Source organism: Microcaecilia unicolor, chromosome 2 (genome assembly GCF_901765095.1).
Source record: "Microcaecilia unicolor chromosome 2, aMicUni1.1, whole genome shotgun sequence".
Taxonomy (NCBI): domain Eukaryota; kingdom Metazoa; phylum Chordata; class Amphibia; order Gymnophiona; family Siphonopidae; genus Microcaecilia; species Microcaecilia unicolor.
The window spans coordinates 573682362-573706536 of NC_044032.1; the positions used below are offsets into that span (position 1 = coordinate 573682362).

The 24175-nt window shown below is 48.3% G+C and overlaps 1 protein-coding gene across 1 annotated transcript in view; it reads right to left on the minus strand.

The window, feature by feature from the left end:
- Positions 1-24175, minus strand: part of SNX25 (sorting nexin 25) — a 266994-nt gene that overhangs the window by 190405 nt on the left and 52414 nt on the right. The window contains 2 exon segments of the mRNA XM_030191496.1: positions 501-673; positions 17185-17401. Coding sequence (XP_030047356.1) covers positions 501-673; positions 17185-17401 — 390 coding nt within the window.

A 24175-nucleotide genomic window follows, 5' to 3' on the forward strand; every position in this document is an offset into this window, starting at 1 on the left:
CGGTGAGCGAGCGGCTGCGGGAGGGTGGGTGAGGGGGGCTGTGGGCGGGGGGGGACTGGGTGCAGCGGTGATTTTGTTTGGTTTTGAGTGTATGGGAATGACGGCTGCGTTGTGGAGTGGAAACAGAGATTAACCAACGGGCTTCCTTGATTCGTTGAATGTCAGTGCTCCGCCTTCGACGTCATCACGTTTGACGTGAGGGCGGGGCAGACACTCATGGGCAAACTGGATATCTACACCACCACAAAGGGAGACGTTTCCAGCTTGCAGGTGAGGCTTCAATAGAATGTTGGAGGTGCTTTTTATATAGCCAGATATAGATCAACAGACTGGATAGTACATGTGGTCTTTATCTGCCATCATTTTCTATTTGTGTAAAACAGGTATTTTATTTGCATTAAATGCCACTCATTAAATATGAAAACTATAGTCATCCAGCATGCACTGAAAGGAATTTTAAGCTGTATGAAAGAATTTCTATGCAGTCTTCGCACACGTACCTTTTGTTGTAAGTACTTCAGCCAGGACTATACGCAAAGTGTGGGACTGTGCATCCTTAGCAGGGAGCAGGCAAAGTAACAGGACCTGAGAAAACATGCGCAGAAACTGTATTTCTTCGTCTGTATTTCTCAAACCCGGGTGAAGTAAGAAAGGTTTCAACTGATCATCCTGTCTAAAACATAAAAAGAATTAATAATCCTAGCAGATTTCAGTTTCAATGAGGCACATTTCAAAATAAATATGTAACCAAAGAAAAAGTGATCAACTATGCCACAATTTCTATTAAATGCACCACTACCTGAATATGAACTGTTTCAAAATGATTGCTCATATAGAATAAGGGATTCTCAACTGTGGGATCAAATGGCAAAATACATTATTTAGTGCGACTAAAGGAATATTCATATATTTGGCTCAGGTATGCAATCTGCCAAAATGGCAGGAAAATAACCATGATATTTTTTCATATTCTTAAATCAGACCTATTTTTCAAACAATGTTCATATATTTACCATTCAGTTTCACAGAAAAGAACCGATCTGCACAACCTATAGTAGCTCAGACTTACCATCTATAATATAAACTAGAATTTAACAGAAGTAGTAGGCAAATGTTTAGTACAAAAAGTGATATTCGAAACATTCTTACTGATTATCCAGGCAATGCCATTAGTTGGCATATTTACAGGTACAATACATCAAGGAAAAATTACTTAATTACCTGATAATTTCCTTACCTTTAGTCCCAAAGGATCAGGCCAGAACAAATGGGTTGTGACCATCAGAAAAGAAGGTGGAGATAGAAAACTCTAATGAGTTGTGCCTCATAAACTCCTGTTCTTAGCAACTAAGCCAGTATTCGATAACAAAACAGTGAAAGACTAACTTCCAGAGAAAAAACTCCAGCTCCACCCAGAAAACGAACTACGAAAATAAAGGGCAAAACTCATGCCTTAGAGATAATGGAACCAGAACAATACAAGCACCTGAAATTACATAGAACCAGGAAAAACTGAAACCATTATAGAAGGGCAGGCTCTGGACAGGTCCTTTGGGACTAAAGGAAAGAAAATTATCAGGTAATTAACTAATTCTTCCTTCCATTACGTCCCAAGGATCAGTCCAGACAAATGGGATACACAAAAGGAATCCTTAAGAGAGGAGGGACTATGATACCCCTGCAGCAAGAACCATGGCCCTGAAGGAAGCATCTGCTCGAGCAGACACATCTCCTACATGGTGATAATCGTAGGATGGACTCACTGTCTACATGGTGATAAGTGCCAATTGCACTGAGATGAACCCTTAAAGAGTTGGTTTTCAAACCAGGCTCACAGAGGTGAAGGAGGTACTAGAGCAGTTTTTGCCTAGAGCAAGAGAAGGGATCTAAGGCCTTGCCCTCACACAAATGGCAAACCTCTTCCACTTAGAACAGTAACACCTCTTAGTGGAATCTTTCCTAGAAGCCAGCAAAATATGGGAGACACCCTCAGACAATTCCAGGGGTTCAAGTTCTATGCTCTTGACATCAAAGCTGTGAGGGCCAGGGATTGGAGGTTGGGATGCAGAAGGGAACCCTTGTTCTACATGATGAGGGTTGGAAAGCAGTCCAAACTCCACGGATCTTCGGAAGACAATACCAGAAGAAGAGGGAACCAGATCTGCCATGGCAAGTAAAGAGCGATCAGAAAGAATCATAGTGCCCTGCTTTTGCCTGACTTTCAGCAAGTCTTCTCTATGAGAGGTATGGGAGGATTCACATACAGAAGACCCTCCCCCCAATGCAGGAGAAAGACATCTGATGCTAGTCTGCTATGTGATCCCAGACTGGAGCAAAACCGAGACTTTGTTGTTGAGATGAGTGGTGAAAAGATCCACTAAGGGGGTGCCTCATTTGAAGATCTTCTGGGTTACGCCCATGTTTATAGACAACTCATGCAGTTGCAATATCCTGCTCAATCTGTCTACAAGGCAGTTGTCCTTGCCGGATAGGTAAGTGGCACGGAGGTCCATACCGTGAAATACAGTCCACTGCCACATGCCCACCGCTTCCTGACACAAGGGGTAGGATCCTGTACTCCCCTGTTTGTTAACATAGAACATCACAACCTGGTTGTCTGTTTGAATGAGAACAATTTAGTTCTGAAGTCTTCTCTGAAAACCTTTAGAGCTTTCCGAACAGTCCGGAACTCAAGGAGATTGATGTGGAACTGGACCACCAGCCCTGAGTGTGAAGTTGATCTACATGAGCTCCCAAACCCAGGTTGGATACATCTGTTGTCAACACCTTCCAAGGTGGTGGAATTTAGAACATAAGTCCCAGAGTTAAACTGGACTGAACTGTCCACCAGAGAAGGCCATAGGCCAGTTCTGGTGGTATGCGAATGACATCCATTAGGCTCCCTGTCACTCGAGACCACTGGGAAGCTAAGGTCCACTGGACCACTCTCAAGCTGAGCCACGCCATGGGCGACATGAATAGTGAAGGCCACATGGCTCATCAGTCTCAACATTTGTTGAGCTGAAATCTGTTGGCTGCTGCAGACCTGCGAAGTAGGCGTTACTAAGGTATCTGCTCTCAATTGAGGAAGGAAGGCCCCAGCCTGCACTGTATCTAGCAGGGCTCCTATGTATTTGGGGTGAACTTGGTGTAGGTAGAATTTGGGGTAACTGATGACAAACCCCAGTAGCTCCAACATCTGAATAGTCATCCTCATTGACTCCTTGGCAACTTCTTGAGATGTGCTCTTGACCAGCCAATCATTCAGACAGGGAAACACATACAATCCCAGTCTGCACAGATACACTGCAACTACCGCCAGAAACTTGGTGAAAACTCCGAGTGCAGAGGCCAGACCAATTGGCAGAACAAGGTACTGGTAATGGCATTTCCCCACTCGAAATCTAAGATACTTTCAGTGACTTGGAAGTATCGAAATGTGGGTATAGGCATCCCTCAAGTTCAGAGAGCATAGCCAGTCGTTTTCCTGAATTAGAGGAAGAAGGGTGCCCAGGGAAAACATCCTGAACTTTTCCTTGACTAGGAATTTGTTCAGGGCCCTTAGATCTAGGATGGGCTGGTATCCTGCCGTTTTTTTGGTCACAAGGAAACACCTGGAATAGAATCCCATCCCTTCCTCCCCTGGTGGTATGGTTTCCATCAGTTGAGCCTGTAGAAGGGTGGAGATTTCCTATGCAAGAACCTGCTTGTGCTGAGAACTGATGAAAGACGCTCTTGGTGGGCAATCTGGAAGTTTCCAAAGACAATTCAGTGTGTACCCAAGACGGACTATTTGAAGAATCCACCGGTCGGAGGTTACAACGAGACATCTAAAAAATGAGCCTCTCCCCGACCAGAAGATTATCCAGGACGGATACTTTTTGATCGGCTATGCTCTGCTGAAGCCAGTCAAAAGCACACGCCTTGCTTTGACTGGGGAGTCAGCTGGGACTTCTGAGGACAGGGCTGTTGAGGCCTGGAACGATGGGCACAAGTGTCCAGAACCTAAGCCTTTGAGAGTAGTAGGAATGCTGCCTAGCCCCGTCGAAAATCTTCTTGCTGAAGAAGATGAAGTACACAGAGAGAAAGTGTGGATAGTAACCATGTGTTTTTTAATGAGGTTAGCATCTTCCTCCACTTACCACTCTTGAACTGCTGGTTCCAGGTCATTCATTCCCAAACCATTTCCAGAGTGTCTGGATGCAACATCAAAAGTATCAAATGCCTACACTCCATCTGCTTGTACTGTTCACAAAAGGCTCCAAGTAAAGGCTCGTGCAGATCTGGTAGGACCGGATGCATGCAACGAGCATAGACGCTTGAAAAGTCTCCCTACCACATTAATCCAAGGTTCTGTCCTCCCGTCCCAGGGGCATTGAGGAATGAGACCAAGAACTCTGGCCCATTTGAGAGCAGATTCGGCCACAATGGAACTGTGCAGCAACTGTGCCTTCTCAAATTCAGGAGCCTTCTGGATACGATACTGCATATCCACTGCACTGTGAGGGGAGACTCCCTGTACTTCAACAGTGCATCTTTAAGGATAGGGTGCAATGGTACAGTGACCCCTTCCTTAGGAGAAGACATGGCCCAGAACAGACACCATCTCTGCTCTGGGCTCCTCCTCTGTCTCCAATTTAAATGGGATAGCTGAGCCATCTCCCTCACAAAACTGGTGAAAGAATGTCTCAGGTGGAGATTTTCATCTCTCTTGAGGACAGAAATTAGACAGAATTCCATATGACTCATCCTCCAAGAAGTAACGTGGATCCTCATCTGACTCCCATGAGCAGTCCAAATCAGAATCTTCACCATACTTAGGAGCAGGTGAATGAGTCTGTACTGACCTCAGCCTGGTGGAATGATGTCCACAGTCTGAGGAACTTTGAGGTGCAGCCCTACCTTCAGACTCCGGGGAAGCATCCTCCCCCGATATAGAAGGCAGTATTGCCTGCCTTGACAAGACAACCTTCGAGGCACTGGCATCAGAGATCTGGGCAATGGCACCGATGGAGCCTCGGAAAGGGCTTGGGTTTCCCCCGATGCACAGAGCCTCAATCCCCCATTGCCGATGAGGATAATGCCAAGCATCCTTACTGTCAGGCCCAATGCTGACCGGTCCCGGAGCCTGCTACTAGTGCCTGGTTTTGAGGCAGGTGGAGACCTACTCGATGCCGGTGAAATCCGAAAGGATGCCGAAGTCGAAGAAGCCATGGAGGTTGATGTCGCTGGTTTCAAAGTCGATGGTGCGGCCTTTGAGGAACCAAAAAGATGCTCCATTTGAGCCAGTCGCACCCACTGAGTTCTCACCTGCATTTTTAAACAGAGATCACAACCAGAGTGGTCATGTTCTGGCCTAAGGCACCCGATGCACCAACTGTTCAGGACCATGGCAGAAATCACACAATTACACTTGGCACACCTTTTGAAGCCACTGGGGGTCTTCGAAAAAAGAATCTCAGCTACATTAAACTCCTCAATCTTGAGCAGATAAAAAAGGGGCAGTATTCAAATTGAGGATGGGGATGCGGCCTAACCGCACAGCCACACCAAAAAACAAAGAAAACTTGAAGAGGATATAGTAACATAGTAAATGACGGTAGATAAAGACCTGTATGGTCCATCAAGTCAGAAAAATATTTGAAAAAGAAAACAAAAAACCCGCACAGGAAGGCACAAACAAGTCTTGTAGCAAAAATGCAGCATGAGGGAGAGAACAAACACGTCCTCTCAGCTCAATGGAAAAACAAAGACTAGAGAACCCACGCTCGCGCATTGGGCAGGAAGGCACCAGCACATGTGCAGTGGGATGCTGCTAGAATTTTGTACTTTACTCACTAGTCAGTGTCTGCACCAGGTTCCGTCGGATGACGTCACCCAGATGTGAGAATAAGGTGGCCTGCTTGTCTTCGGAGAATGTAAAATATCTCAGCTCTGGAAGCCAAGCTCTCCCAAGAATTCTGGCTTTCAGAATAAATATGGAAACCAACCCTGTACTTTCATAACATAGGTAAATAAACCTCATGTATATTTCCATATTCTGAAGGCCAAACCTGCTCGAAGAGAATAAAGAATGGGAATGGAGTTTGACAAACTATACAAAGTTCTCCAGAGATGTGAACAGAACTAGCTTTCAGTTTGCAAACAGTGAAAATCCATTAATATTAACCCTTCAAATGCTGGTTATTCACTAAACCAAATCTATTTGCAGTTCTCAATAACAGAAGTTGAATATCCCCAGAAGAGTGGAAATTATCTTATATTTTGACTTTACTGCTATAAGACATTTTTGAAAAACTTTATTCCCCAGATTCAAGTCAAGGTAGAATAAAGTCAACACAAGTGAAAGGTTACTGATCCCCTCTGCCACACTGACATTATAACTGAGACCAACGAGCTTTCTTGCGTCAGGCTCAACAAATCCCAGTTGCTGGGTCACTATGGTGCCTCAGTGCATGGGATTTGTTTACCCCCAAAATGGATTTTTTTTGTTGTTGTCGTGCTGTAGAGAAACAGCATATTTCCTGCTTCACCACAGCAACTCTTCTCTGTAAACTTGAGCTAGGCTGTTCAGGTAGCTCTTACAGTTTCAAGTCTCACAAGACTTGAAACCATGGGACCGACCTGAACTGCCTGCAACGAGTGGCTAAAGCTTACAGAGAGCCAAGTGGCTGCAGGGAAGCAGGAAATATGCTGTTTCTTTTACAGGTGAGAGCAATAGGTGGTAAGATCCGAGAAAGACTGGATAAAGGATGGGAGTGGGGTAATAAGAGAGAGATAGAGAAACTGGGGGGGGTAATGAGAGAGAGACTGAATAAAGGCTGCAGGGGTAATGAGAGAAAGACTGAGTAAAGGCTGCCATTGCCTTGACTTTCTTTCATCTCAAGCTATTCTTGATCCACTTCAATCTGGCTTTCGCGCCCTTCATTCAACTGAAACAACGCTTGCTAAAGTCTCCAATGATCTGTTCCTAGCCAGTTCCAAAGGTCTCTATTCTATCCTCATCCTTCTTGATCTATCTGCTGCTTTTGACACTGTTGATCACAGCCTACTCCTTGATACGCTGTCCTCACTTGGATTTCAGGGCTCTGTTCTTTCCTGGTTTTCTTCTTATCTCTCCCAGCGTACCTTTAGTGTATACTCTAGTGGATCCTCTTCTACTTCTATCCCACTGTCAGTTGGTGTACCTCAGGGATCTGTCCTGGGACCTCTTCGCTTCTCCATCTATACTTCTTCCCTTGGTACTCTGATCTCATCCCATGGTTTTCAGTATCATCTTTACGCTGATGACTCCCAGATCTACCTCTCCACACCAGAAATCTCAGCCGAAATCCAGGCCAAAGTATCAGCCTGCCTGTCTGACATTGCTGCCTGGATGTCTCAACGCCATCTGAAACTAAACATGACCAAGACTGAGCTTCTTATCTTTCCCCCTAAACCAACCTCTCCTCCTCCCCCATTCTCTATTTCTGTGGATAACACTCTCATCCTTCCTGTCTCATCAGCTCGTAACTTGGGGTCATCTTCGACTCCTCCCTCTCCTTCTCTGCACATATTCAACAGACTGCTAAAACCTGTCGTTTCTTTCTCTATAATATCAGCAAAATTCGCCCTTTCCTTTCTGAGCACAGTACTAGAACCCTCATCCACGCTCTTATTACCTCTCGCTTAGACTATTGCAACTTGCTTCTCACAGGTCTCCCACTTAGCCATCTCTCTCCTCTTCAATCTGTTCAAAATTCTGCTGCACAAATAATATTCCGCCAGGGTCGTTATGCTCATATTAGCCCTCTCCTCAAGTCACTTCACTGGCTTCCTATCCATTTCCGCATACAGTTCAAACTCCTCTTACTGACCTATAAGTGCATTCACTCTGCAGCTCCTCAGTTCCTCTCCACTCTCATCTCTCCCTACATTCCTCCCCGGAAACTCTGTTCACTGGGTAAATCTCTCTTATCTGCACCCTTCTCCTCCACTGCTAACTCCAGACTCCGTTCCTTTTATCTTGCTGCACCATATGCCTGGAACAGACTTCCTGAGCTGGTACGTCAAGCTCCATCTCTGACCGTCTTCAAATCTAAGCTAAACACCCACCTTTTTGATGCTGCTTTCAACTCCTAACCCTTGTTCACTTGTTCAGAACCCTTATTTTGTCATCCTCACTTTAACATTCCCTTATCTCTTGTTTGTCTGTCCTAATTAGATTGTAAGCTCTGTCGAGCAGGGACTGTCTCTTCATGTTCAAGTGTACAGCGCTGCGTACGTCTAGTAGCGCTATAGAAATGATAAGTAGTAGCAGTAGTAATGAAAGAGAGACTGAATAAAGGATGCAGGGGGTAATGAGAGATAGACAGAATAAAGGCTGCGGGAAGGGGAATGAGAGATAGACTGGATAAAGGCGGGGGGTAGGGCAGAAGGGAGCAAGCAGCAACCTGAAGACACCCTCATCCACATTTTCCAGTCAATAGAAGAAATACACCTGTGTGTATACTAACTAGAGGGAAATTTTTCAGTCTAGGGAATTTACCAAGTTATTCAGTTACCTAAGCAAATTCCATTTAAAAGCTGTTAAAATACTGTTTGTTTTCTGTTTATGTTCTTTTAGGGAAACCAAAAGAAGGGAAGGGGAAGAGAAATGGGACTTGATATACACCGCCTTCTGTGGTATTTTGCAACTACAAAGTAGTTTACATATATAAAGGTACTTATTTTGTACCTGGGGCAATGGAGGGTTAAGTGACTTGCCCACAGTCACAAGTAGCTGCAGTGGGAATCGAACCCAGTTCCCCAGTATCAAAGTCTGCTGCACTAACCACTAGGCTACTCCTTTTTTTAAAATGTTCTATTTCTAAAGCCCTTTTGACACTTAAACCTTTCTAAATTTATACCAGACATACTGATTGTAAATCTCGCTCACTGGAACAGCCCCACTTTGCCATCTCTGGTCTGTCCCACAGACAATAGAGAGCGAAAAAGATTCACCCAGCCCTCCCGGGTTCTCAGTGCACTGCTCTAACCCTTGTAGCTGTCGTGGCTCTGATGTCACTCTGGTGTAGGTGAGCTCTCGAGTTTTCCCGAGCTCCACTAGGCCCAGGAAATAACCGAGCACCCCGAATCTTCACCCGCGGCGACCGCCGTTCACCGAGGGTTGAGCCCTCAGCTGCGGGCGGCCAGCAGGACTGCTGGAACCACGGGGTGACGGCTGGCCTGGCTGGATGTGGGTACAGAGTCCTTGGTAACGTGGCTTAGCCGGGCGGCTAGCTGACAACAGGGACGTACGCTGACTTGGCAATTACTAGCAGGACGGCTAGTTGTTCTGAGGGAACAGGCTCAGTCTAGGAAATGGCTAGCAGGACGGCTAGCTGGCTTGAGGAACAAACACAGTCTTGGAAATAGCTAGCGAACGGCTAGCTGGCCTGAAGAACAAACACAGTCTTGGAAATAGCTAGCAGAACGGCTAGCTGGCATGAGGAACAAACACAGTCTTGGAAATAGCTAGCAGAACGGCTAGCTGGCATGAGGAACAAACACAGTCTTGGAAATAGCTAGCAGGACGGCTAGCTGGCATGAGGAACAAACACAGTCTTGGAAATAGCTAGCAGGACGGCTAGCTGGCATGAGGAACAAACACAGTCTTGGAAATAGCTAGCAGGACGGCTAGCTGGCATGAGGAACAAACACAGTCTTGGAAATAGCTAGCAGGACGGCTAGCTGGCATGAGGAACAAACACAGTCTTGGAAATAGCTAGCAGAACGGCTAGCTGGCATGAGGAACAAACACAGTCTAGGAAATAGCTAGCAGGACGGCTAGCTGGCATGAGGCACAAACACAGACTTGGAAATAACTAGCCGGACGGCTAGCAGTCACGAGGAACAAACACCGACTTGGAAATCGCTTAGCAGGATGGCTTCAAACAAGAAAACGGGAGCACTGGGTCCCCTCCGTGCTTCCGTTTAAATCCCCCGCTCGTCCTGGCTGGAGAACAGCTGGGACCAATCCTCTCCGTCCTGGCCGGCAGCGGGGCCCGGATTGGTCCCGCCGTCCGATGGGCGGAGTTCCTATGAGGATGCGCCAATCCGGCGCGAGTGGGCAGAGCCTCCTCGCTAGTCCTGCTGCAGCGAGGGGGACGCCGACGCCGCCGACGCCATCTTGGCCGGCGGATCTCCTTCTCCGAGGCCGGCGTTAGTTCTTCTGGATCGCCGGCCTCGGAGCAACTCGCAGTCGCGGCGATCCCCGTGGCAGCCCTCCCCCGTCGGACCGCATTCCCCGGGCGCCCCAACCTCCCGCTCCGGCCCGCGGGGCGCCAGGTAAGGGCCCGGAACGGGACAGTATCCTCCCCGGAAGACCCCTTCCTCCGGGGCCCGGGTTTGGACGGATATTGGGCGTGGAAGGCTTTGACCAGTTCGGGAGCATGAACATTAGCCACGGGTTCCCAGGAATTATCTTCGGGGCCAAAAGATTTCCAGGATAACAAATAATACAGTCTTCCCCGCCGCCACTTTGAGTCGAGAATCTCTCCTACCTCGTACTCCGGGTCCGGAGCCACCTGGAGATCCTTTTCCTGGGCTGGAGGCGGGTGCCACCTGGATTCCCGACACCTCTTCAATAGCGAGATATGGAAGGCGTTATGTACTCGTAGGGTGGCGGGTAACCGCAAATCGATATGTTACTGGCCCAATTCGTTCTTGGATTGCATATGGTCCCGCGTACCGCTGTCCCAGCCTTCGGGAAGATCCTCGGAGTCTCAGGTGTTTCGTGCTTAACCATACTTTCTGTCCTGGTTGGAGCACGGGGGCGGGCCGCCGATGGCGGTCCGCAAAGAGCTTGTCCTTGGTCGCGGTTTTCTGTAATTGTTCCCTAGCCATCCTCCAGACCTTTTGTAGGTCGGCTACAGCTTGGTCCCCAGCCGGGGTCATGGCGGTAGCCGGGAACGGTCCTGGAAGCCGCGGATGTCGTCCATATACCAGGAAGAACGGGGACTGTCCTGAGGATGAGTGGGCACTTTGGTTATAGGCGAACTCGGCCCATGAAAGTAGAGAAGCCCAGTTATCTTGTCGTTGGTTGACAAAGGCTCTTAAGAATCCTTTCAGGGTTTGGTTTATCCTCTCAACCATGCCATTGGTTTGAGGATGGTAAGCAGATGAAAAATGGTTCTCCACTCCCAAGGCCTTGCACAACGTTCTCCAGAAGCGGGAGGTAAATTGGGGCCCTCGGTCACTGATGATCCGAATGGGCAGTCCATGTAGTCGAAAGATGTGGTGAATGAACGCTTGAGCTAGAGCGGCGGCCGTCGGAATGTTTGTGAAGGGAACAAAGTGAGCCATTTTAGAGAACCGGTCTATCACCACCCAGATCACCGTGTGACCCTGGGAACGCGGTAAGTCCGTGATAAAGTCCATGGATATCTCCGACCAGGGGTTGGTCGGTATGGGCAAAGGTTGTAGGTCTCCCACGGGGGGTCCTCCTACTGGCTTGGTTCGGGCACATACCAGGCACGAGGTAACAAACTGGAGGATATCTCGTCTCATCTGTGGCCATCGATACTGTCTCGTGATGAATCGGAGTGTCTTGTGGTACCCGAAGTGCCCAGCCCATCTAGACGAGTGTCCCCATTGCAGAACCCTCTTCCGATCCGCGGCCGCCACGAATTTCTGGACTTGGGCAACCTCCCCTGTGGCCGCACTGACACAAGCGGGGTCTAACATAGGGTGAGTCTCCTTAGTCTCTTCTGGTACCTCAAAGGCCCGGGAGAGCGCATCTGCCGGGGTATTCTGGGAGGCCGCCCGGAACACTAGTTGAAAATGAAACCTAGCAAAGAATAATGACCACCGGGCCTGTCGGGGATTCAGCCGCTGGGCCTCTTGGAGGTATAGGAGGTTCTTATGATCAGTGATGACCGTGAACCGGTGTTCCGCTCCTTCCAGTAAGTGTCTCCACTCTTGCAGTGCTAGTTTCAGGGCCAAGAGTTCTCTATCCCCAACCGTATAATTCCGCTCGGCTGGAGAGAATTTACGTGAAAAGAAGGAGCACGGTTGACGCCGGCCTTCGGGGTTGATTTGAGAAATGACCGCCCCGGCCCCTAGAGCGGATGCGTCCACCTCTACCGTGAAGGGCTTCTCAGGGTCGGGTGTCAGCAGAATAGACGCGGACTCAAAAGCCTCTTTGACTTGATGGAAAGCCGCTTGCGCCTCTGGCGGCCAATCCCTGACCCTTGCGTTCTTATGGGTGAGCGCCGTCAGCGGGGTTGTCAACCTGGAATACTGGGGAATAAATTGGCGATAATAATTGGCGAAGCCCAAGAATCGTTGTAAGGCCTTCAGGCCCTTCGGTTGGGGCCACTCTCGAATGGCTTGGAGCTTGTCTGGTTCCATCTGTAACCCCCCTGGAAGCAGGATATGCCCCAAAAATGGTAAGGATCGCTGATGGAAGGCGCACTTACTCAGCTTAGCAAATAGATGGGCTTGCCGTAGACGGTACAGCACCGCGCGTACATGGCCCGGATGCTCCCTGGGGTCCTTAGAGTAAACTAGGATGTCGTCCAGATATACAATCACCGTGGAATTGAGGAATTCTTCTAGTACACAATTGATAAGACGTTGAAACACCGCAGGGGCATTACAGAGACCGAATGGCATTACCCGATATTCAAAATGTCCCTCATGGGTATTGAAGGCCGTTTTCCATTCATCCCCTGACCGGATTCGTACTAGATTGTAGGCTCCCCGCAAATCTAGCTTCGTGAAGATCTGAGCTCCTTGCAGTCTGTCCAAGAGCTCGGGAATGAGTGGCAGCGGGAACCGATCCTTCACGGTGATGGCATTTAATCCCCGATAGTCAATACAAGGTCTCAGGGTTCCATCCTTCTTGGCAACAAAAAAAAACCCCGCCCCGGCTGGGGATGTAGACGGCTGAATGAACCCTTTCCGTAGATTCTCATGGATATACTCTCGCATAGCCTTGACCTCTCCTCGGGACAGTTTGTACAGTCGGCCCCGTGGGGGTACCGTATCAGTCTTCAGATTAATAGCACAGTCAAAGGACCTATGCGGCGGTAATACCTCCGCCTCCTTGGGACTAAACACATCAGCAAAGTCTCTATAATCCATAGGCAGGGAGCCCAGTTCACTTGGTCCTTCCCCGGGCAACGTATTTAAAGCCGGACAGCTGCCAGCCCGACCTTTACAACAGGTCTCTTGACAGGAATGGCCCCAAGCTTGAATCCTTCCCCCGGTCCAGTCGATAACCGGGTTGTGGTATCGTAGCCATGGCAATCCCAGAACCACCGGGTGGATGGTCCGGGATAATACTAAGAATTCGGCTTCCTCCCGATGGTCCTCCCCCACTTGCAGTCCCAACATAGGAGTAATCTCAGTGACCGGCTGGGGAAGGGTAGTTCCCTGGATGGAGGTTATCCGCAGCATTGGTCTCCGGGGGAGCGTGGGCCAGCCCATTTGCTGCAGCAGTTCGAGCCCAATAAAATTACCCCCAGACCCCGAGTCCACCAGGGCTCGGGTCTGAACCGTGGCCTCCTGCCACCGCAAGGTCACTGGTAGGATGAGCAAGGTGTCCTGTAGGGGAGCGGAGTGCCCCAAGAACCCTCCCCTCAGGGTGCCTTGGGGAGCGCGTTTCCCGGCCGGATGGAACAAGTCCGGAGGAAATGCCCAGCTTGCCCACAATAGAAGCACAGTCCATTCGACTGTCGTTGCTGTCTTTCGGCGGGAGTCAACCGTTGCCGGCCCATTACCATGGGCTCCTCCCCGGGCTCCGTAGTGTCCCGGCTCGCCTGGCGAGAAGACGGCCCTTTGCTCGTCTTGGAGGACCCTCGTACCCACTTCTGCCGCTCCATCCGGGCTCTGGCTCGCTCCTGGAATCGGGTGTCCACCCGGATACAGAGTGAGATGAGGGCATCCAATGGTCCGGGAATCTCCCGTCCCGCTAATTCATCCTTGATTCGTTCTTGTAATCCCTCCATAAAAATGGCCATCAAGGACTCCGGATTCCAACGCAGCTCCGCGGCTAAGGTACGAAACCGGATGGCATAGTCGGCCACTGTACCCTCTCCCTGATGAATCCGGAGCAGCTCCGATGCCACGGAGGAGGGTCTTCCCGGAATGTCAAACACCATCCGGAACCGGCGCTGAAATTCGCTATAATCCTCCAAAATGGGATCATGTTGTTCGTCCAGAGGGACCACCCAGTCCCGGGCCTTTCCTTCACAAAGGCCCATAATGTAGCCTACCTTACTTTGATCCGAAGCAAAGGCCTCCGGTTGCATCCGGAAGGCCAGATTACACTGGTGGAGGAACCCTCGACAACCTGCCGGGTTCCCATCGTATCGTGCCGGCTCAGGGAACCGAGGTCCCACGCGGAACCCTCCCATACGGGGAGCTGCTGCGGCCCCTTGGACCGCAGCGGCCTGGTTCTGTACCTGAAGCGTGGAAAGTTGAGAACATACGTTCTGGAGAGCCCCAGACAGGGCATTAAGCTGTTCCTGTTGCTGCTGGAGAACCTTGGCCAGGTCCCGTAGATCAGGTTGCGTCGGCGAGCTCATGGCTTCCGTTTTCTGTCGCGGCTCTGATGTCACTCTGGTGTAGGTGAGCTCTCGAGTTTTCCCGAGCTCCACTAGGCCCAGGAAATAACCGAGCACCCCGAATCTTCACCCGCGGCGACCGCCGTTCACCGAGGGTTGAGCCCTCAGCTGCGGGCGGCCAGCAGGACTGCTGGAACCACGGGGTGACGGCTGGCCTGGCTGGATGTGGGTACAGAGTCCTTGGTAACGTGGCTTAGCCGGGCGGCTAGCTGACAACAGGGACGTACGCTGACTTGGCAATTACTAGCAGGACGGCTAGTTGTTCTGAGGGAACAGGCTCAGTCTAGGAAATGGCTAGCAGGACGGCTAGCTGGCTTGAGGAACAAACACAGTCTTGGAAATAGCTAGCAGAACGGCTAGCTGGCATGAGGAACAAACACAGTCTTGGAAATAGCTAGCAGAACGGCTAGCTGGCATGAGGAACAAACACAGTCTTGGAAATAGCTAGCAGGACGGCTAGCTGGCATGAGGAACAAACACAGTCTTGGAAATAGCTAGCAGGACGGCTAGCTGGCATGAGGAACAAACACAGTCTTGGAAATAGCTAGCAGGACGGCTAGCTGGCATGAGGAACAAACACAGTCTTGGAAATAGCTAGCAGGACGGCTAGCTGGCATGAGGAACAAACACAGTCTAGGAAATAGCTAGCAGGACGGCTAGCTGGCATGAGGAACAAACACAGTCTTGGAAATAGCTAGCAGGACGGCTAGCAGTCACGAGGCACAAACACAGACTTGGAAATAACTAGCCGGACGGCTAGCAGTCACGAGGAACAAACACCGACTTGGAAATCGCTTAGCAGGATGGCTTCAAACAAGAAAACGGGAGCACTGGGTCCCCTCCGTGCTTCCGTTTAAATCCCCCGCTCGTCCTGGCTGGAGAACAGCTGGGACCAATCCTCTCCATCCCGGCCGGCAGCGGGGCCCGGATTGGTCCCGCCGTCCGATGGGCGGAGTTCCTATGAGGATGCGCCAATCCGGCGCGAGTGGGCAGAGCCTCCTCGCTGGTCCTGCTGCAGCGAGGGGGACGCCGACGCCGCCATCTTGGCCGGCGGATCTCCTTCTCCGAAGCCGGCGTTAGTTCTTCTGGATCGCCGGCCTCGGAGCAACTCGCAGTCGCGGCGATCCCCGTGGCAGCCCTCCCCCGTCGGACCGCATTCCCCGGGCGCCCCAACCTCCCGCTCCGGCCCGCGGGGCACCAGGTAAGGGCCCGGAACGGGACAGTAGCTTAGGGATCAGTGCCTGGGTTTGGTGGTTTATAGGATAAGTTTGAAGTAAGTGGAATGGATAAGCTTTAACTCTGCAGTCCCTGAGCAGTCAGGTCTCAAGTGGCCAAAGAAGAATATCAAGGCATCAATTTTGTGAACTATGAATTAAGTTCCATTTCTGCATTAAAAGAAGATCTGCTAGTTTCAAACAATGTAGTCTGAAGATGAGACTAAAAGCCATGGTAGTTAACAAGCCACACTGGAAAGAATAAAACAGGAACCAGGCACTGAACAATCATATCCTTGGCAGTGATGCACCTGTGGGGCCCGGCACAGAACGCCGCATTTTCTACTCTTGGGTGATGTCAATGTGGTTTATACTGCTACTGACCAATACTTCCTGAGAATGAAAACAGAGCAAGAACTTTAAGTGGAAAGTTTTATAGATGATGAACCTGTTATTTTGAGACCATCTAGAAAGCCATCTGTTCAGCAGGAGGTTGGCAAGGGGTAATGAGTTTATAGTTATAGTTTATCATAACTTACTAGATCACTGTAGTTGCCCAAGGCAGAGCAGAGCAGTGTACATGCTAAAAAATGGAAGACAAAAAAGGAACTCCATTTCCAAATAGGAAAGCTTTAACAGGCATACCTGAGAGACAGAAAAGACAGGGAAATAGGTAAAGAGAAGAAAGGGTTACAGAAATGGCCCTGCCACATAAATACAATGTGTCTCACCCTCACTATCCCCAAAACCTGCACAGGCACTCAGTGGATCAGTACTGGTATCCAGGAGCACAGTGACTGGCAAAGTGTCACTACTGAAGCTAATGTCCCCTTGATAAAAAAAACACCATGCAACAGGGTAAATTTTAGATCTCTCTGTAAGGGTATTCCCTAGCTTACCTTTGCAGGCCTGAACCCTGACTAGGCCATGAACTATTTTCTGAGCAATACTATCGTGGATGCTACAGGACTTCCTGCAGCTCTGGTTTTTGGCTGGCATCATCTAAGCATATGTTTTGTGTGGGACACCTGGTGCTGGCTATTCTGTCCTTCCTGTGAGAGGTTTGGAGGAGAGATGCTCACAAAGATACAGAGGTTAAGTACACCTGGCTACCTCCGCATGAACTGCTGTAAGGAGTAATTATCAAATTCCGATCTTGAGCTCTGATGAGAGAATTTGCTTATCAGACGTATAGTCTTGTAAGTACCACATATAATAGTTCAAGTCATCTCACTGTTCTCTGTCTCCAAAGAAAAGATTAAACAGGACCAAGTAGATTTAGTAGTCCACATCTGAGGCAATTATATTACAACTATTATAAAGTGATTAATAATATAATATTTAGTTTCAAATCCATCATTTTTAAAACCATTTCTTACCTGGTATTCGCTGCTTTGAGGTCACAGAAGTGTGTATGTAAAGCTTTAACTACATCATTGCAGACAACTTTGACAACATCAATGTGATGCAGCCTATGTCGCAACTGTCTTCCCATCATCCAAAAGTCTTCAGCCAGTAGGTTATAGAGCTGTCCTTCATCTTTGCTCAGTCCCCCATACCAGGACAGAATATAATCTCTGTAGATGTAGTCAAAGACTATAAAAAAAAAAAATTCTACTGAACTTTTTAAGCAACAATATTAGCTGCATACCTCAAAACAGCAATGTGCCCATTTCTTGGTTTCCTTCCTAGGTCTCCATTATTTTAAAGTCCAATTTGACTTCATATGGATTTACACTGTGCTGGAATATGTTTACAACCCATGTAATTTAAAAATAAGCAGGTTCCTCAGTTCCATTCTTTTGCAGTTTGTGGTGGATTCATCCATCAGTATGATGCCCACAATAGAGCTGTGATCAGTACCAACTAATCTAGGCTCTCTAAACAGCAGCAGGGCTGAACATGATACTCAGTCAAAAACTAAGGTAAATTTTAACTGCCAATCAAATTAGGCAAAATAAATTCTGTCAACACTGCTTAAAGTACAGCATAGTAAGTGTCCTAAGAAACGAACGGGTAGGTGATTCACAACAGGAAGCAAAACAGCAGATCTTGTAAATTATCTTCCCATCTGTTATTGATCTGCTGTTTTGCTGACCAGCATGGTAAGAGTATATTACAGGCAATTATCTGCATGGCTAGGGAAAGTATAATACATCCTTCTGTTTAGGATTAAAATTCTGTACATTAAATAGGATCGAGTCTCTTATACTGAACTTCTCAAACTGAAGAGATAATCAGATCATCATAGAAGGCATGTAATTGGATTCTGCCAATCAAGGGTGATAAAAAGAATCCATCCAACCTACTCCTGTAGTGCACAAATGTACTTGAGGTATGAACCATTACAAAACCCCTTCCCTCCTCACCACCACCATCTCAGCATGCTATACATTAATATACTAGTCCAGACGTCAAAATATTTGCTCCCCTGCATACATTCAGTAAGGCTTTCTTGTTAGTCAAAGCGCATGTCTATGCTTCAGAACCATTCGATAAAGACTAGTTTGAGTTGGCAAGTTTAACATTTCTTCATGATTTTCTACCTTCATTTTGTTGTCAGTGTACACTGGCTTAAAGTCAGCTATCAGACACTCGTCAACGAACAGCAACAGGTTGTGCAAGACCCCAAAGCATGCATTTCTTAATACACAACATAACACTTTGCTCTGTGGTTTATTAAGTTCCCAGAAGCTGGTGACGCAATTACAGTGGAGCTTACTTCCCTCAGTTTTACTAGATATATCAAGGGATATCCCAATAAGGTCTTCCGAAGAGCTGTTACTGCCTTTTTAATAGGAAAAACGCACTTCAAACTTGGTTCAAAAAAACATCAGCATGCCAGTAGTTCTATTTCTTATTCCTGAGTTGTCTTTTTATTGTCCTAAATGCTATATTTACCCCACTTTTTAATTTAAAAAATAATTGTGTATATGCATTATTTTCTAGCACTTTTAAAGTGTACCCTACAAAATATTTACCTCAAACTCAACAAGTTGGGAGTCTTTTTTTTTTTTGACCCAGGAGTTTCCTCCTCCATCCTAGAATCTCTAACTCAACATGAGCCTTAATTTTTGTTACATGGGGATATTTTTTACTACTTTACATATAACCCATATGTGGGGACAAAAACAGCCCTACATGGATAAAGATGGATAAAGATGAGCCAGAGATGGAGCTATACTCAACAGGTGGTGGAGCTGCGCTCTGCATGCAGATAGGGAGCTGCGTTCCATATGCAAAGAGAGAGCTGCATGCCACACAGAGACAAGGAGCTGCGTTCCACAGGCAGACACAGAGCCACGTTCTACACGCAGACACAGGACTGCGCCCCACACTGAGACCTGCAGAGAAAGAACTACACTCAACATGTGACAATGGAGCTGTGCTCAACATGCAGAGATGAAAGTTTGCAGAATAAGCAGCGAAGGAACTTCACTCAACATGCCATGATAGAGCTGTCCTCAACATACTGCGATGGAGCTAAAGCCAACCTGGAACTGTGAAACAGCCAAGGTGCTGCCAGGAGGCCAACAAAAAAAAAGCACAACTTGTGGAAATGCAGACCTGGCACTGCATTCCCCTGGCCCAGAGGGACTAAAACTACAAGAAGAGAAAGCCCCGTGCCCCAAGAGACACTCTCGGCCCCCAAGTGGTGTCTGAGCCACAATGACCGCCCTCCTAGGCAACCGATACGGAGCAGCAGTCAACGTAAAAAAAGAACTCCCGCTAAGAGGGAGGTAAGCATCACAGATCTGGACTCCTCAGACCATAGGGAGCAAAATGCAGCCATAAAGCAGTGAGGAAGAAACAACTCTCGCCAGGCCAGGAACAAAGAGGAAGCTGGCCACTAACACCAAACTGAGGAAAAACCAGCTAAGGGAGAGTCAAATTTCAGACCTAGAACACAGCCATTTCCCTGCAGAAAATAGAGAAAAGCGCAGAGCTAAGAGGTGATAATCCAGATGCACAGCAATAGATCTGCTCAGCAGGAAAGAACTACGCCCCTTACAGAAAAAGGAAGGAGTGCCAAATGTGCCAGGAGAGAGGAGCATGTGCCAGGCTAAAACTCCCGCTCGGAAGCAAGGGAAGCTGTGGCAAACTAGTCCTAAAAAGGCACATTCCCATAAAGAGACACTGAACCGAGTCCAAGCAAAAGACTGGCAAAAATGGCACTCCCGAGGGTACTCAGAAGAGGGATTTGAGCTACCAGTCGCACACCAAGGGCAACTCGGACCCCTGCCAGAAGAAAAGTACCCTGCAGACAAACCAGAGCACAACAAGGCACGCGATCTGCAAGCTCCAATGTGGAAAACACAACAGCAGATCAATGAGAGAAATCAAAACTTTATTAGTAGTACCATATATCAAAATGATGCCCGACACAGGCCGTGTTCTGCCTCGAAGGGCTGCTTCAGGGGCTAAAATAATAAGATATTTAAAATAACAATTGTAAGAGATGTAAAAACCATAATAGTAATAAAAAATAATAATTTTACATAATACCATGACCAATACAATATACCCAATCATAAAAACATATAAATGACAATGATGTTCAAAGACATATATGTATATATAAAAAACATCTTAAAAATATCAAACTATAAACAGGAACATCAATGGATAAATCTAAAAACTAAATATAAAAACTAAGTAAAAAAACTAAACACAAAACAGGATTATCAGGAGCCTAATCACAAAAACTTATATTAAAAAACCCCCACATAAATGACAGATAAATCTTACTGCCCTTAGGGGCGAAACACGGCCTGTGTCGGGCATCATTTTAATATATGGTACTACTAATAAAGTTTTGATTTCTCTCATTGATGTGCTGTTGTGTTTTCCACGACAAACCAGAGCAGACAGGAGGGATCCATGGGGACGACAGAACCAGAGGGAGGAAAAACTACTGCCAAAACAAGAATCAAATAGCAGGGGTGTCTCAAGCAAGATGCCTGAAGCAGCAGAGACCGGACAGTCTGAAAAAGAACTGACCAACAGCCGCGTAAGGCTGACAGGAATAAAAAAATAGCCCTGGACTAAAAAGACCAAGCCTGCCGCCAAACGGAGCCAGTGAGAGACTTCCCCCACTTTGGAAATGGCAGACTAAGACCTCCGAACCGCAAAGGTACATGTTCCAGCAACAAGGCCCCCCTCTGAACCAGCCGCCGTCTAGGACCGTGAAGAGGAGAAAAACAACTGAGTTTCGTGATCAAGAGCCGTGCCCCACAAAAAAAAAAAAAAAAGCAACTGGTACCAGCTCGGAAGGGTCCAAAATCAGAATCAGACGCTGGCCAGCGAAATTCAAAGAAACTTCGCAAGCGGCACCCTAGAATGCATTGCCAAAGGCAGGAAAATAAATCAGGTAACAGGCAAGAGAAAGAAGGAAAAACAACTAGTGAAAGGAATTAATAAAGGTTTACCTCGGAGGCAGAAAAGGAGGCAAACACAAAGTTTCTTTTTTTTTTTTTTTTATTTAAAAACAACCTTCTTCACTAGTGACAGGAATAAATAAAGGTTTACCTCGGAGGCAGAAAAGGAGGGAAAAACAAAGTTTCTTTTTTTTTTTTTTAAATTTAAAAACAACCTTCTTCACTAGTGACAGGAATAAAGGCTTACCTCAGAGGCAGAAATTCAGATATACCTACCACCCAGTGGTGTGCTGGTAAATGTTTCACAACAGGCTCTCTCCCCGGTCCCCCTCTGCCCCCCTCCCCAAACTGCAGAGCTGGCTATAGCCGGGGAGAGAGCCTGGGGGGTGGGGCGGCAATGCATTACTCCAGGTAAAAAAATTAAATGATCCCAGGTTCTAATCTAATTCATATTTAATGTGTGATAAAATGCCATAAATAAGTAAATAAATATAAACTTTTAATGTTGAGCACCTCATTCTCAAAGTGAACATATTCCAAACACTATAATGAAAATAAAATGATTTTTTTTCTACTTTTGTTGTCTGGTGACTGTTTTTCTGATCAAGCTGGCCCAGTATCTGATTCTGCTGCTATCTGTCCTCTTAACTCCGTTTCCAGGGCTTCCTTTCCATTTATTTCTTTCCTTTCCTCCTTTCTTCTTCATTTCTGGTCATCAGCTTCTGCCTATTTTCTTCATCCATGTGCAGTTTTTCTCCTCTCTTCCTTTTCCCTCATCTCATCTCCTTCCTCACTCTTCCCTCCCCTCCATCCATGTCCAGCATTTCTTCTCTATCCCCTCCTCTCCCCTGCCCTCCATCCACTCATGTCCAGCGATCCTTCTCTCCCCCTGTCCTCCATCCACCCATGTCCAGCGACCCTTCCTGCCCTGCATGCACCCACACCCAGTGACCCTCCTCTCCCCTGCCCTGCCCTCAATGTACTCATACCCAGCGACCCTCCTCTCCCCTGCCCTGCATGCACCCATACCCAGCGACCCTCCTCTCCCCTGCCCTGCCCTCCATGCACCCATACCCAGCGACCCTCCTCTCCCCTGCCCTCCACGCACCCCTACCCAGAGACCCTCCTCTCCCCTGTCCTCTATCCACCCATGTCCAGCGACCCTCCTCTCCCCTGCCCTGCATGCACCCATACCCAGCGACCCTCCTCTCCCCTGCCCTCCCCATCCACCCATGTCCAGCGACACTCCTCTCCCCTGCCCTGCATGCACCCATACCCAGTGACCCTTCTCTCCCCTCCATCCACCCATGCCCAGCGACTCCCTTCTCTCCCCTGCCACCCCCTCCCAAGTTGTTCAGCGAATTCTCTTCCATCCCTCCTTCCCTCCGGATCCGGTCCCTCACCGACCTTACTCTGAGTCACCCTGCCTTGTCCTTCGAATTCTTCGGGGCAGGCAGTCTTGCCTGCCCGCTGCCAGCGCTGACTCTCCCCCGCTGCCGGATCGCGCTTCAAAATGGCCTCGAGACTTCAGCAGAAGTCTCTGTGGCCATTTTTAAAGCGCAAACCGGCAGCGGGGGAGGGTCAGCGCCAGCAGCGGGCAGGTAAGACTGCCTGCCCCGAAGAATTCGAAGGACAAGGCAGGGTGACTGTCAGTTCAGTGAGGGACCAGATCTGGAGGGAGGGAGGAGAGCCGGCTCGCGCTTATTAACAACCAGCTCACAAGTCGGAAGATAATTTAATAACCGTTTCTTGCGAGCCGGCTCCAGCACACCACTGCTACCACCACAGAAGAGAAGAACCCCACAGGAGAGATAAGTTACTCCATGCCACAATCAACCATCACCCTGCTAGAAAGACAGCCAGGGGAGGCAGGGAACCAGGGTCACTGGATATCACCCTAGCTGGCAGATGAGGAACTCAGGACCACTGAGTATCATCTAAAACTAGCCCCAAATTGCTACCAGCACACCCCTGACTCCACTGTCACCAGAAGAATCTGGGACATGAGCTACCAGCCAGCAATCCAGAGCAACTGCACGATCTGTCCACCATCCATTAGGAGACAGAGAAAACACTGAACATTCCAGGCTGCACCATACCCTTTAGGGGCAGTTTACTTGGAACTATTTTCTCTGTCTCCTTCCGCTGGTGGATAGACACAACCCATTAGTCTGGACTGGTCTGGTATAGATGACAAGCAAAAAAAGGTTTGGATATATTCCTGAAAGTCCATAAGCCATTAAGACTTGGGAAAATCCAATTTTTATTTCTACGATAAGTAGCATAAAACATATTGTACTGTTTGGGAATCTTGCCAAGTACTTGTGACCTGGATTGGCCACTGTTGGAAACAAGGGCTTGATGGACCTTCGGTCTGTCCCAGTATAGCAATGCTTACCTCCTGAGACAGCTCCTGCTGCTTTTGGGGTCTCCCCCTTCGCTCCCTCCCCTGACCCTTTCCCCTTCCCTATGGAACTTGAAACAAACTCCACTGCTTTGAGACTCATAAGGTTGAGATTTTCCAGGTTCACCGCTCTCCTCAAAAAAAAAAAAAAAAAAAACAACATTCTTGCTTCAAGTGGTACTGACTGTAGGCTTCATGTATGGCAGTGTTTCCCAAACTGTGCGCCGCAACACCCCAGTGCATCATGGCGAACTCACGGGGTGCCGCAGTGCGCAGACGGGAGTTCATGTTGGAACAGTGCTGGCAGCCAGGGAGCGCAACCCCCCCCCCCCCCCCCACACACACACACACACAATAATCCCCACTACGGCCAGACAGGCTCCGTGACCAATCACAGCTGAGCTGAGATCTGTAGCTATAAAAGCAAGTAGACAAGGAAAGACTGCATGGCTGGCGCAGGCTGGAATTGCTGTCAGTGATAGCTTGCAGGTAGACCAGGGAGGGGAGGGGGGGGAGGAAAGAAAGGAACGGATACCAAGGGGAAGAGAGGAACAGATGCCGGGCAGGTGGGGGGGGGGTGAAGGAGCG